The sequence below is a fragment of the Dipodomys merriami genome, unplaced genomic scaffold (genome assembly GCF_024711535.1).
Source record: "Dipodomys merriami isolate MVZ:Mamm:240054 unplaced genomic scaffold, mDipMer1.0.p SCAF_6, whole genome shotgun sequence".
Classification (NCBI taxonomy): domain Eukaryota; kingdom Metazoa; phylum Chordata; class Mammalia; order Rodentia; family Heteromyidae; genus Dipodomys; species Dipodomys merriami.
This window is the reverse complement of record NW_027206179.1, coordinates 10,671,727-10,685,486: the sequence shown is the minus strand read 5'-3', so window position 1 is coordinate 10,685,486 and position 13,760 is coordinate 10,671,727. Positions and strand designations below refer to the sequence as shown.

General features: G+C 58.1%; 1 protein-coding gene across 1 annotated transcript; it reads right to left on the bottom strand.

The window, feature by feature from the left end:
- Nucleotides 1–469: 469 nt before the first annotated feature.
- On the bottom strand, nucleotides 470–7,435 carry Tle5 (TLE family member 5, transcriptional modulator). The gene is made up of 7 exons (XM_070002519.1): nucleotides 7,201–7,435; nucleotides 6,214–6,311; nucleotides 2,894–2,957; nucleotides 1,920–1,964; nucleotides 1,462–1,524; nucleotides 1,133–1,207; nucleotides 470–947 (listed from the first exon to the last, which is right to left on the bottom strand). Exons 1-7 carry the CDS (start codon nucleotides 7,225–7,227, stop codon nucleotides 726–728), a joined length of 594 nt encoding a protein of 197 aa, XP_069858620.1. The 5' UTR covers nucleotides 7,228–7,435; the 3' UTR covers nucleotides 470–725.
- Between the last annotated feature and the right edge of the window lie 6,325 nt (nucleotides 7,436–13,760).

Below are 13,760 nucleotides of genomic sequence, written 5' to 3'. Positions count from 1 at the left end.
TGAGCTGAAGAGCTGAGGGACAGCGCCCAGGCCCAGAGTTCAAGCCCCACGACCGACAAAAAAAGGCAAGAAAAAGTCTGGCTGAACTTGGTGCTGTGTGGCCGACCCTGGCTCCAGAACACCTCCTCTGGGTGAGGTATCAAAGGCAAAGGAGACCAGGCGCTGAAGCCTGGGGGGGGTGCTGTGTCCTGGAGGGTGCCGGGCAGCGGGAGCCCCCCACCCGGGGAAGGGGTCCCCTCAACAGACACACGGAGGCCAACCTTCTGGATGTTTATTTGCAAGGCACAGCGAAGCCCGCCGGCAGTACAGACTTCCACGTGGCAGCCACGGGGCGCTCGGCACCGGGACGGGCTCGGGGAGGCTGGGGGGCTTGTGGGGTTCACTTCGAAAGAAAACAGGACAGCGTGTCTGGGCAAGGCGGGCGAGTGCGGGACACGGAGAGAGACAAACCACCAACGAAACCGAGACCTTCAGAACCCTCATTTTATTGGGGGGCAGGGCGCGGGGCTGGGCGCCCCGATCCCTTTTGTTTTGGGGGGGCGGGGGAGGGGCGCTGCGTCAGAAGCTGGCAGAGGGGGGTGGGGTGCGGGGGGGGGGGTGCAGGGGGTCGGGGTGGCAGCTCCGCGGCTTCCATGCAGGGCCTGGGCCGGGGGCGCCCTGGGCCGGCGGCGGGAGTGTGGATGCGGGGTGCCCCCGCCGCCCCGCCCCGGGGTCCCCGCGCCCCGCTAGTCGGACTTGTCGCCGTCGTCGTCGGGGTGCGCGTCGCCGTCGTGGCCGTTCTTGTCCTCCTTGGACAGGTGCGCCTGCGAGCCCAGCGCCGACAGCGACAGCAGCCCCGAGCCCGCGCCCACGGCCGGCAGCGCGGGCGGCTGCAGCCCCACGGGCAGCGGCGTCAGCGGCAGCGCCAGCGCCTGCAGCTGCGAGAGCTGGTGCGCCTGCAGCTGCTGCTGCTCGGAGGCGGGGGGGGGGGGGGAGAGGGGGGGCAGAGAGGGGGGTCAGCCGCCGCCCGGGGCGCCAGAGCCCCCCCCGGCACCCCCCACCCCACCCCGCACCCCCTCACCCCGCACCCCCTCACCCCCTCACCCCCCCCCCCGCACCCCCCCCCCCCGCACCCCGCACCCCCGCCACCTACTCGGATGATGGAGTTCAGCTCCGGCGCCGTGACCTGCTTGGCCCTCTCGATGGCTCCCAGAACCTGCTGCTGGTGCTGGCGGGCGGGAAGGAGGGGAAGAAAAGAAAGGGGACCCTGTGGGGCGCCCCCACACCCCACACCCGCCCGGCGGGCAGGGCGCCCATCAGCGCTCACAAGATGGACTCTTTTGGCACAGTCCTCTCTCAACACCTGCCTTCCCGGGATCCACCCATCTCCCTTTATTGCCTGGGCTACCAGGAAGCTCATTCTCAAAAGAAAGCCCGAATGGGAAGGGGCGGGCTGGCCCAGGCGAGGCGGGCTCTGCTCACCTCCTGAGACAGGTAGGGAAGGACCTGGGCGCAGATCCCGTTCAGCCGCTTCACGATCTCCGCCTGGAACACAGAGGCATGGGAGTCGCGTGGGGAACCGAGAGGGGGGGTCAGGAGCATCATTATCTGGTCGGCCTGGCTTGGACAGGGCAAGGGCAGACTCAAGGCCACAGGGCAAAGGAGGGCTTTCTGGGGTCAGAAATGGCCACACTTCTAACATCCTCCCCCTCCCCCCACGACCAGGACACAAAGGCGGGGAGCCCGGTGAAGGCCTCCCCTCCCCCCACAGGGAGAACCCCCCTCCCCAGCACGGGGAAGCCTGGGGGGAGAGGCCCGAGCCCAGCAGGGCCGCAGCGCTGCACCCCACAGGAGAGGCGCGGGCTGGGACCAACTGAGGGGGCTGACGGTTGGCTACAGGGGTCCTCCATGCCTGGGGAGGGGCCGGGAACAGGGCTCACCTGCTTGTGCATCTCGATGTTCAAGCCATAGGACATCTCGTAGTACTGTGTTGGGGAGACAGAGACGGGTGAGGGGGGGGGCGGGGGGAGGCGCCCTGGAGGTCTGATACGGGTAGAAATGGGGCTGCGGCTCCTCATCTGCTAGCCATGCCCTGCGCTGCTGCTGCGCCCACTCCACGGGCTCAAGACAGGAGTCAAGACCCAGCCCCAGCTCAGGTCCGGCCCCCTCCAGTCGTGCTCAGAAGCCTTTCGAGCTCCTCAGCACCCCTGGGAGAGACGTGTCACCTTCCTTCCCAGCTCTTTGTAGGTGGTTTCTTCAGGCTCCACCCAAGCAGGCTCCTACTCAAACTTCAAAACCTCGGCTGGGTGCCTAACAAAACCTTAAGACAGTATCCCCCCCCCCCCCATCCCGGAGTCCAAGATCCCTTCTGGGACTCCAGGCCCATTGCTACGGGCTGGGTGGGTCAAGGGCAGACTGCTGGCAGGGGTGAGGGGAGAGCGCGCCAGGTCTAGGGATGGAGGACTATTTGCAGGATTGCAAACAGGTAATCAGAACACAGCGTCCAGCTGGGTGGCCCACACCTGTCAGCCTAGCTACACAGGAGGCTGAGATCTGAGGATCACTGGTTTAAAGCCAGCCAGGGCGGGAAAGCCCATGAGACTCTCATCTCCAGTGAACCACCAGAAAACCGGAAGTGACACTGTGGCTCAGAGTGGTAGAGCGCTAGCCTTGAGAAAAAGAGCTGAGGGGCGGTGCCCAGGCCCAGAGTTCAAGCCCCATTGACTGACATCAACAAAAACACACAGAGGCCAGACCCTGGGGCTGGAGGAGGCCCAAGGGAGGCCCAGCGTGGCCTGGCAGGCAGGGCTAAGCTGCACTCAGGACCAGATGCAGCCCGTGGCTCCCTCCTCCCCCTCCCAGTTCCTGGCTGTGACACCCCCCCCCCCCCCCCCCCCGCAGCGGCTCGCCTCACCATGACATAGTGTCGCTGCATCTCCGACTTCTCACTGGCCAGCTTGTCACATTCTAGCTTCAGGCTGGGGAAGGCCGAGGGGAAGACACAGATCAGCCAGCAGGTTGGGGTTCCCCCGCTCCCCACAAGCCAAGGCAAGTCATTCCCCCCCCCCCGCCCCCTGCCTTAGGGAGCCAAGATAGACACAAGATATATCTTAGTGTTTGTGGTATGGAGATTTGAGCTCAGGACCCCTTGCACTTGCTGGGTTAATCCTTGCTCATGAATGGTGCTCTACCACCTGAGCCATGCCTCCAACGTGACTTTTTGCCCCTCCCTTCCTTTTTGTGCCAGTTCTGGGGCTTGGACTCAAGGTCTCCTACGCTCATTTAGCCTTTTCACTTAAGGCTGGCATTTGACCCCTTGAGCCAACGGCTCCACTTCTGGCTTTGCACTGGTTCATTGGCGCTAAGTCAAGGACTATCCTGCTCGGGCTTGGCTTTGAACTGAGATCCTCAGATCCCAGCCTCCTGAGTAGCTGAGATTATAGGTGTGAGACCTGGCACAGAATGAGCCACATTAATGGGAGCAAACACCATGTAACTGGGTAGGTTTTCCTCACTGTACTATGGGGTATGAAACTGATGATGATGATGATGATAAAGAACCCAAGCCAGGTGCCGGTGGCTCACGCCTGTCATCCTAGCTTCTCAGGAGGATCATGGTTCAAAGCCAGCCCAGGCAGGAAAGTCTATGAGACTCTTATCTCAAATTAATCAGCAAAAAGCCAGAAGTGATACTGTGGCTTAAAGTGGCAGAGTTCAACCTTGATCAAAAGCTCAGGGACAGCGCCCAGGCCCTGAGTTCAAGCCCCACAACTGACAAAAGAAAAATTAAAAAAAAAAAAAAAAGAAAAGAAGAAAAGCCCACACGCTTGCAGATCATTTGGAGAAAGCAAGAAAATTAGTTAAGAGAAGTTCTGGTAAGGCTGGGAAGGTGGCTCGGTGGTAGAGCGCTTGCCTTGCATGCATGAGGCCCTGGGTTCAATTCCTCAGCACCACATAAGCAGAAAAAAAGCCGATAGTGGTGCTGTGGCTCAAGTGGTAGAGCGCTAGCCTTGAGCTGAAGAGCTGAGGGACAGCGCCCAGGCCCAGAGTTCAGGCCCCACGACCGGACCAAAAAAAAAAGAAAAAAAAGTTCTGGTAAGCAGTACAGGCGCTCTCCCAACCGCCAAGGACGTCAGCAGAGAGAGAGAAGGCTCACGTGCTCATTCCCTGGTGACGCAATAGACGTTCAGAGAGGGCAAGTAGGTGACTCAAGGTCACACAGCCCGGAAACAACCTCAGTGCTCAGACACAAATAGAAACACAGCTTGGGTCTGTGAAGTTCACCTCTGGGCTGGACTCCCTAAGGAGTCCTGGGGCTCCACTGGGTTTCGGAAAGGGGAGACTTGATTTCTCTGGTGGAGGAGTTTAAAACTTGGGAGAGGCATCCCCCCCCCCCCCCCCGGGACTCTTCCATAACTATCTTCCTTCACTAACTGCAGGAAACCCAATGACCCTGCCCTCTCCACGGTTCAAAGCTCCAGCCTGCTCTTTCCGGGCTGTGTGTCCCTCACCAGATCCTCTCCACCTCTCTGTGCGACTCCACACCTCAGAAGCCTGTCCATTCACTCTCCCACAGGGCAGGGAGCTAGAGTTGGGGTAATTTTTTCCATCTACTATCATTAAGTTTGGTTTTGAAGCCAGGCACCAGTGGCTCCCACCTGTCATCCCAGCTACTCAAAACTGAGATCTGAGGATCTCGGTTCAAAGCCAGCCCAAACAGGAGAGCCAGAAGTGATGCTGTGGCTCAAGTAGTAGGCACTTGCCTTGAGCATAAAAGCTCAGAGACAGTGCCCAGGAGCTGAGTTCAAGACTCAGGACTGACATATCTCCTCCAAAAACACAAAACAACAAAAAACCCTCACCGTGAGTGCTTGCTGGGTTTTAACTGTGGTGTGTGTGTGTGTGCACACGTGCGTGTGCGCATGCGTGTGTACCAAGTTTCACTACTAGGACTGGGAAGGGCAACAACAAAAAAGACAATTTCACTTCAATGTTGTGGAATTCGGGTCTTACTTTAACAGTACCCTGGCTGCCCTGGCCCTGTCAAGGCCTCCCTTGTGTTCCCCTGAATCTTTGGGACCCCCTTTTCTCACTCAGTGGGAAGCTCCCAAAGGGAGAGATGCCAAGGCTCAGAGATCAGAGAGGTGATTTGTTCCCGGAGGTCACACAGCAGCGTGTGGTCAGTGAAGCCAGAACAGGACAACCATGGGGCTTAGCAGGAAGTGGGCAAGGAGCCAGGGGCCTGCCAGGACAAAGCCTAGAAGCTTCCACAGCAGGGGGTGGAAATCAGGGTCCAGGGGCCTCATTTATCAGTCTCTTGAGTTTCTTCATCTTTAAAATAGTCCCAAAAATAAAAAAAAAAGAGCCAGGCAGGGCAGCAGGTGGCTCCCGCCTGTAATCCTAGTGACTCAGGAGGCTGAGATCTGAGGATCCTGGTTCAAAGTCAGCCCAGGCAGGAGAGACCCTGTGAGACTGATCTCCGACAAACCACCAAAGAGCCAAGAAGTGGCTACTGCTTTCTACCACGGTGGCTCAGTGGTAGAGCGCCAGCCTTGAACATACATAAAAAAAGGTTCAAGGCCAGCTAAGGCCCTGAGTTCAAGTCCCCTGAACAAAACGTGATAAAACAAGTAAATCCCCCAAAGGAAGTGTTAGGAGACTAAAGCACATTCTTAGTACTTGAAAAACACCCCCATAGGATGCGATGCCCTTTCTCCTTGGGGAAACCCCCTTCCCCCACACCCTGGACGTGCATTCCGAAATGGGGGGGGGAGACGACTCTGGGGGGGCGGCAGGCTCTGGTCCGGTCCTGCTGTGCATCCACAGGAACTCCCTAACCTCTCTGGGATCAGGGACCCAGGGTCTGTGGGATACAGGGAAGCAGGGTTTGTCACCTTTGGGGGCCCGGCCCTTGCTCTATTTGTGTAACATCTTGCCTTTTTTGCAAGGTGGCCTGCTGGTGACCCTCCGACCTACGGGCCCCTTTTCGGTATGAGCTGCCGCTCCTTTGCTGCGTGAGATGAGGGGGTCTCTCCAGGTTTTTGCCCAGGGCTGGCCTCCAGCCTCGGGGGTCCCTGCCTCCTGACGGCTGGGATTACAGGTGTGAGCGCCGGCGCCCGGCCCTCCACTCTGTCTACCTTTTTGCCTCCTTCCAGAAGATGCACCTGGGGTCCGGATCTTTTGCAAGGCCTTGTGTGGAGGGGCGCCCCGGCCCTGCGCCCCGGCCCGGCTCACCTGTGGTACTGAGCCTGCAGCAGCTGGAACTCGTCCTTGATGCGGTCGCAGGAGTCGGAGGTGGTGAACTTGAGCTGCTGGGGGAGGTGCGAGGAGCCCTGTGGGGGGGAGGGGGGTCAGCGGCCCCTCCCCTCCCCCCCGCCGCCCCCCCCCCCCCCGCGCCCCACTTCCTGGGCCGCTGTTCACCGCCCGGGGCGCCCCCGCCCTCCCACCGCGCCCTGCCGGGGCCTCGGGGCTGGGGGGGCCTTAGACAGCCCCCACCCTCCGTGGGCCCCGGCGAGCCCCTTGGTGGCAAGCGCCTCGCTCAGCACCCCAAGCCTTCCGGGTGCGTGGGGGGGAGTCCGACTCCCCTTCCTCCGGGTCGGGCTCGCGGGGGGCCCTCGGATCGCCCCCCCACACACACTCCGGCCCCCCCAGTCCTGCTCCGCCCCAGCAAGGGCCTGGCGGGGTCCCCGGGGCGCCCAGGCCCGAGGCCGGGCGGGCGCGCGGCGAGGCCCGGGGGGGGGGACGGGCCTGGAGCCGGAGGAGGAACCGGGCCGGGGGTTCGGGGGCGTCAAGCTGGGCGGCCGAGGGGGGTCTCGGGGCACGGCCGAGAACTGGAAACGCGGGGCCCGGAGTGGGGGTGTGCGGCCCGGGATCCGGGTGCGTGGCTGGCGGGGGCGCAGGGCCGGATTCGGGGCGCAGGCCGGGCCGGGGCGCAGGGCCGGATTCGGGGCGCAGGCCGGGCCGGGGCGCAGGGCCGGATTCGGGGCGCAGGGCCGGATTCGGGGCGCAGGGCCGGATTCGGGGCGCAGGCCGGGCCGGGGCGCAGGGCCGGATTCGGGGCGCAGGGCCGGATTCGGGGCGCAGGCCGGGGCGCAGGGCCGGATTCGGGGCGCAGGGCCGGATTCGGGCGCAGGCCGGGCCGGGGCGCAGGGCCGGATTCGGGGCGCAGGCCGGGCCGGGGCGCAGGCCGGGGGTGGGGGGCAGGCCCGGGGCCCCGCTTACCGAATGCCTGCTTTGTGGAAACATCATGTCAGTCGCGGCGGGGGGCGCGGGCTGCGCCCCGACTGCGCGCCCCGACTCGGGCTGTTCGGGGCGCCGGGCGGCCGCGCCTTTGTCCCGGCGCCGATCGGCAGCTCCGGGGGCCGCTCGCTGCGCCCCCTCCCGCGCCCGGCCCCGGCGCGCCCCGCGCCCCGCCCGCCGCCCGCCCGCCCGCTCCTATTGTCTAATGGCGGCGACGCCGGCGGAGGCCGCGGCTCGGCTGCTGCGGACGCTCGGGCTCCACCTGCCGCCGCCGCCGCGCCGCCGCCGCCGCCGCTGCCGCTGCTGCGCGCGCGCGCGCCGCCGAGGGGGGCGGGGGAACGCGCGTGCGCGCCGCCGGGGACAGACCGCGCGTGCGCGCCGCCGCCGGGGTGAGGGGGGAACGCGCGTGCGCGCCGCCGCCGCCTGGGTGAGACCGCGCGTGCGCGCCGCCGCCGGGGTGGGGGGGGAACGCGCGTGCGCGCCGCCGAGGGGGAACGCGCGTGCGCGCCGGGCGCCGCCCCCCCCACGCCGCCCGCCTGTGCTGTGACCTTGGCGCGCCCCGCCCCCCGACGGGGGGGAGGGGGAGTGACCCCGGCCCCGCCCCCCGCGGGGCGCCCCACCTGCACCCTCACATCCGTCCAGCCCCCGACCAGGCCTGGTGTGGAGACGGGACGGAGCCAAGCCCCAGGCAGGCCCGGCCTTGGAGGAAAGCCAGGCGTCCCAGCTGCTCCGGAGGCCGAGATTGGAGGATCGCAGTTCGAAGCCAGCCCCGGGAAGGAAAGTCCTTGAGACTCTTTTTTTATCTCCAAGGAGTGGTAGAAGTGAGGAGCCTTAAGGGAAGAAGCCAAGGGACAGGCCCCAGGCCTCGAGTTCAAGCCCCAGGTCTGGCAGGAATAAAAGCTTCCTTCCTTTGTTTCCTTTTTGTCTCTATTGTTGCTGGAAAGGTGAGCTTTGGAGGGGCCGCAGTTACGGAAGTCAGGTGGAAAACACATTTATTTTTAGACAAGGTCACCCTCCTTCTTCCTTCTTTTTTTCTTTTTGACACAGTCTGGCTGTCCTGGAACTCAGGATCTTCCTGCCCAACGCTGTTAATGCAAGGCCTGTGTCACCTCGTAATACATTTGAAAATGCAACTTCATTTTCAGAAGCTGCTAGGGCACTGTGTGGCTCCTGCCTGTAATCCCAGCTCTCAGGAGTCTGAGGAAGAAAGATCTCCAGTTCTAAGCCACCTGGGGCTGCACATGGACACCTTGTCTCAAGGAGACCAAACCATGAAAGGAAAAAGCAAAGTGGGAGGGGTAAGTCCCAGCTACTTGTGAGTCAGAGGGGAGGAGGATTTTCTGAGCTCAGGAGTACAAGGCCAGCATAGTGGGACCCTGTATCCAAAGAGGAAAAAAAAATAAGCAATGCAAAAATAAGTAATCCTGGTGGCTGGTGACTCACACCTTTAATCCTTCCTAGTCAGGGGACTGAGATTTGAGGATCATGGTTCAAAGCCAGCCCAGGCAGGAAAGTCTGTGAGAATCTTTTTGCGAATGAACCAGCAAAAAACCTGAAATGGAGGTATGGTTCAAGTGGTAGAGCACCAGTATTGAGTGAAAAAACTCAGGGCCTAGGCCCTGAGTTCAAGTCCTTGTAGTCACGCACACACACACACACACACACACACACACACACACACACACACACACACATACATCCTGAGGCCCCATTTCTCCCCATTACCTCATTCTTTTTTTTTTTTTAAATTTTATTTTATTTGAGAACATACTGTACAGAGGGGCTACAATTACATGGGCAGGATAATGCATACATTTCTTACCAAGCATTGCAGCCTCCTCCTTTGTTTACCCTTCACCTCCCTTCCCAGCCTCCCCCCTCCCCCCACCCAATTATACCCCCCTCCCCCCCACACCGACATTGTAAAGCTGGTTTTGACATGACATTTTGTACTTCTCATTGTTGCAACAGGTCCACCTGAATCCTTAAACGACTTGTTTGTCCCCATCTCCTCCACATGTTATACTGACATCAAATATAGTGAAAGCGGGGGTTACACTGTGGGGGAGGGCATTACCTCATTCTTGAACCCATACTTTTTTTTTTTTTAGCCAATCCTGGGGCTTGAACTCAGGGCCTGGGCACTGTCCCTGAGCTTCTTTTGCTCAAGGCTGGCACTCTACCACTTGAGCCATAGCACCACTTCTGGCTTTTTCTGTATATGAGGTACTGAGGAATCGAACCCAGGGCTTCCTGCGTGCTAGTAAGCACTCTACCACTGAGCCACATTCCCAGCTTTCCTTTTTTTTTTTTTTTTGTCACTAGATAGCCCAATCTGCCTTCTAACTCTCCATCTTCCATTCCCAGCCTCCCCAGTGCTGGGATTACAGGTGTATACCACCACCCCTGTCCTATGTACCTGGACTAAATATGTAGGAAATTGGGGCTGGCTTCAAGCACGGCTGTATCCAGGACCAGAATGGTTACCATCAGGACCAGATCTGTGCTCAGCTTTGCTGTGTTGGCTTCATTCTTGGCCATCCTCCCCCCCCCCCCCCCCAGGCAACCATCATGGCTCTTTGATTACCCACCTCAGCCCTCCAAGTCCTTCTGCTTCATTTCAACATGGCTGATGGCTCATTCCCATTGGCCAAGCTTGAGTCATGTGATTTCACTCCCTAGGCTGGCTTTGAACTGGGATCCTTAAATCACAGCCTCCAGAGTAGCTAGGATCACAGGAATGGGCTACCAATGCAAGGCTTTTGTTGTTGGCGGTGGTTCTGGGGCTAGAACTCAGGGCCTAGATGCTATCCCTGCGCTCTTTTTGCTCAGGGCTAGCTTTCTACCACTTTGAGCCACAGCTCCACTTCTGGTTTTCTGGTGGTTCATTGGATATAAGAGTTTCACAGCTGCCTGGGCTGGCTCTGAACCACAATCCTCATATCTCAGCCTCCAGAGCAGCACTTTATTTTTGAGACAGGATCTTACAATGTGGGCCCTGGAACTCTGAGACCTCCTGCCTATAATCTTGGCTGTTCAGGAGGCTGAGATCGGGAGGGTCGAGGTTCGAAGCCAACCCAGGCAGCAAAGTCTATAAGACTCTTTTTGGTGTTGTTGTTGTTGGTCATGGGCTTGAACTCTGTGGCTTATTGAACTAGTGATTTATTGGAGATAAGAGTCTCCCTGACTTTCCTGCCCAGGCTGGCTTTGAACCGCGATCCTCATATCTCAGCCTTCTGGGTAGCTGGGATGACAGGCGAGAGCCACCAGTGCCTGGCTTGGGTTTTTGTTTTTTGTTTTATGTCCCTCAGCTCTTCAGCTCCTGGCTAGTGCTCAACAGCTGAGTCACAGAGCCACTTCCGGTGTTTTTGTTTGTTTTGTCAGTCATGAGGCTTTGAACCCTGGGCCTGGGCGCTGTCCCTCAGCTCTTCAGCTCAAGATGAGCTCTCTACCACTGGAACCACAGTGCCACTTCTGGTTTGCTGAGTGGCTTATCAGAGATAAGAGTCTCACAGACTTTCCTGCCTGGGCTGGCTTTGAACCAGTATCCTCAAATCTCAGCCTCCTGAGTAGCTGGGATTACAGGCGTGAGCCACTAATGCCCGGCAAGGGATGGTTTAGATAAGCCAGGAACAGGAAACTTGCTGCCATTGGCAGGGAGGGCCATAGGTTTTGCTCACGCCTTTGTGAGTTCACACAGCAAGTCCTTTTCTGAGAAAAGGTCAGGGTTCAGGTTTTTACCCAGCAGATGCATCTCAGGACACAACATTGCCATCATCTGAGACCTTGAAGGGGTAATAAAAAGATGAGGGGGGCTGGGAAGGTGGCTCAGTGGTGGAGTGCTTGCCTTGAATGCATGAGGCCCTGGGTTCGATTCCTCAGCACCACATAAGCAGAAGAAAAAAAAAAGCCAGAAGTGGTGCTATAGCTCAAGTGGTAGAGCACTAGCCTTGAGCTGAAGAGCTGAGGGACAGCGCCCAGGCCCAGAGTTCAAGCTCCCCTCCCCCCAAAAAAAAGATGAGGGGTGTCATGCTAGGTGGATATCTGGCTAGAAAGATGGATCATCAGGAAATGTCTTCAAGGAAGTAAAGAATGCAAGGTAGAGCCAGGTGCTTGTGGCTCACGCCTGGCATCCTAGCTACTCAGGAGGCTGAGATCTGAGGATGGTGGTTAGAAGCCAGCCCAAGCAGGAAAGTCCCTGAGACTCTTTATCTCCATTAAGCTACTCAAGAAAAAAAAAAAAAAAAAAAACGGAAGTGGCGCTGCGGCTCAAATAGTGGAGCACCTACCTTGAGCACATACAGTCAGAGACAGCGTCTAGGCCCAGAGTTCAAGCTCCAGGACTGGCAAAACAAAACAAAACAAATAACCCAGAAGTGGCACTATGGCTCCAAGTGGTAGAATGCTAGCCTTGGGCAAAGGACAGTGCCCAGGTCCTGAGTTCAAGCCCCATGACCAGCAAAAATTCAAAGCAAAACAAAAATACAAGGCGGGAAAATTCAATGAAGGACGATGATGGCTAAAGGTGGTTGAAACATTAGAGGCCAGCCGAGCGCCGGTGGCCCACACCTGTCATCCTAGCTCCTCAGGAGGCTGAGATCTGAGGATCACGGTTCCAAGCCAGCCCAGGCAGGAAGGTCTATGAGACTCTTATGAACCACCAGAAAACCAGAAGTGGCGCTGTGGCTCCAGTGGTAGAGCACTCGCCTTGAGCTGAAGAGCACTGGGACAGCGCCCAGGCCCAGAGTTCAAGCCCCATGACTGATAAAAACAAAACTACAAAAAAAAAAAAAAATAGAGGCCAGAAGGCCCCACCCGTCCCTCTCCCCACTGGCTCCAGGTGTTTGTGTCTCCTGTGTTCCCATCAGTTCTGGAATTGTGGGATCCCTGCCGTACCCCAATTGTTTTACAGGGAAGCAGCACTGTTCCTTCAGGTACAGGATGAATTGTCCCCACCCTCCCATTTTTTTTCCTGACATATCCAGAGGTGTTTTTTTCCCCCTGCACACCGAGTCCCCCTAGCTTCTGTAATAGCACTGCTGCAGGATGATGACCGAGTCAGCTGCACCAGGGTTGCCAGAGAGATCATTTTTGGTTTTTGTTAGTTGTGGGGCTTGAACTCAGGGCCTAGGCACCGTCTGTGAACCTCTTTGTGCTCAAGGCAAGCGCTCTGCTACTGGAGCCACAGCGCCACTTCCAGTTTTCTGGTGTTTTATTGCAGATAAGAGTCTCACGGACTTTCCTGCCAAGGTTGACCTCAAGCAATGATCCTCAGATCTCAGCCTCCTGAGCTCCTGAGTAGCTAGGATGATAGGCGTGAGCCACCGGAGCCTACAGAAAACCTTGCAGATCCACCAAAAGGCTGTGAGAAGGGACTATGTAAATCAAGTTACAGGGGGTCTGAGGGGGCCGGGCAGAGGTGGAGGAGAGGACTCCCCCCAGGAAGTGGAGAAGGTTCCATATCTCCATCACCTTCAGCAGGCTGGTGGTCAATGATCCGATGGAATCCCTTGGCCACAGGTGGAAATCAAGGGGCTAAGGCGTTACCTACCTCTGTCTAGAAGAAAATGGCCGGTGGTGGTGGATGGTTGATTGGCAAAAGGCAAATGACCTCTGATCTGGGGGTGGAAATGAAGGACAAGAAGAGGCAAGATCAGAGAAAGAGAAAAAGAAATCAAAGGAGTCTGGAATCTGAGTTAACTGCTTAGGTCAATATAGATCTTAGACGAGGCCTAGTCGCCACCCCCAAAAAACACACAGACACACACACACACACACACACACACACACACACACACACACACACCCCGAGCAATAAAGTAGCTACCAACTGGCTCTAAGAATGCCATCTTGGAGAGAGACAAAGAGAGGGAGAGAGAGACAGGTACCAGTGGCTCACACCTGTCATCCTAGCTACTCAGTGGCTGAGATCTGAGGATCGTAATTCAAAGCCAACTTGTGCAGAAAAGTGCATGAGACTTTTTTTTTTTTTTGGGTCCAGTCGTGGGGCCTGAACTCTGGGCCTGGGCGCTGTCCCTCAGCTCTTCAGCTCAAGGCTAGCGCTCTACCACTTGAACCACAGCGCCACTTCCAGCTTTTTTCTTTTTGCTTATGTGGTGCTGAGGAATCGAACCCAGGGCCTCATGCATGCTAGGCAAGCACCCTACCACTGAGCCACCTTCCCAGCCCATCCATGAGACTCTTATCTCCAATGAACCACCAGAAACCCAGATGTGCCGCTGTGGTTCAAGTGGTAAAGTCCCAGGCCCTGAATTCAAGCCCCAGACATTCAAAAATAACAGAAGAAGAGGAGGAGGAGGAGGAGGAGGAGGAAGAGGAGAAGAGAATTCAATGCTGAGATTACAGTCATGTGTCACTACACTCAGCCTCATTCACTTTCCAGGCATCTATTTTGCACCAGCATAGTTAAGGCTGAGAGTTGGGTTGAGACATAGCTCAGTGGCAAAGCACTTTCCTAGCAAGTGCAAAAGTCCTGGGTTTGATCCCCCAGTACCAAAAAAGAAAAGACAAAATAAAATCCA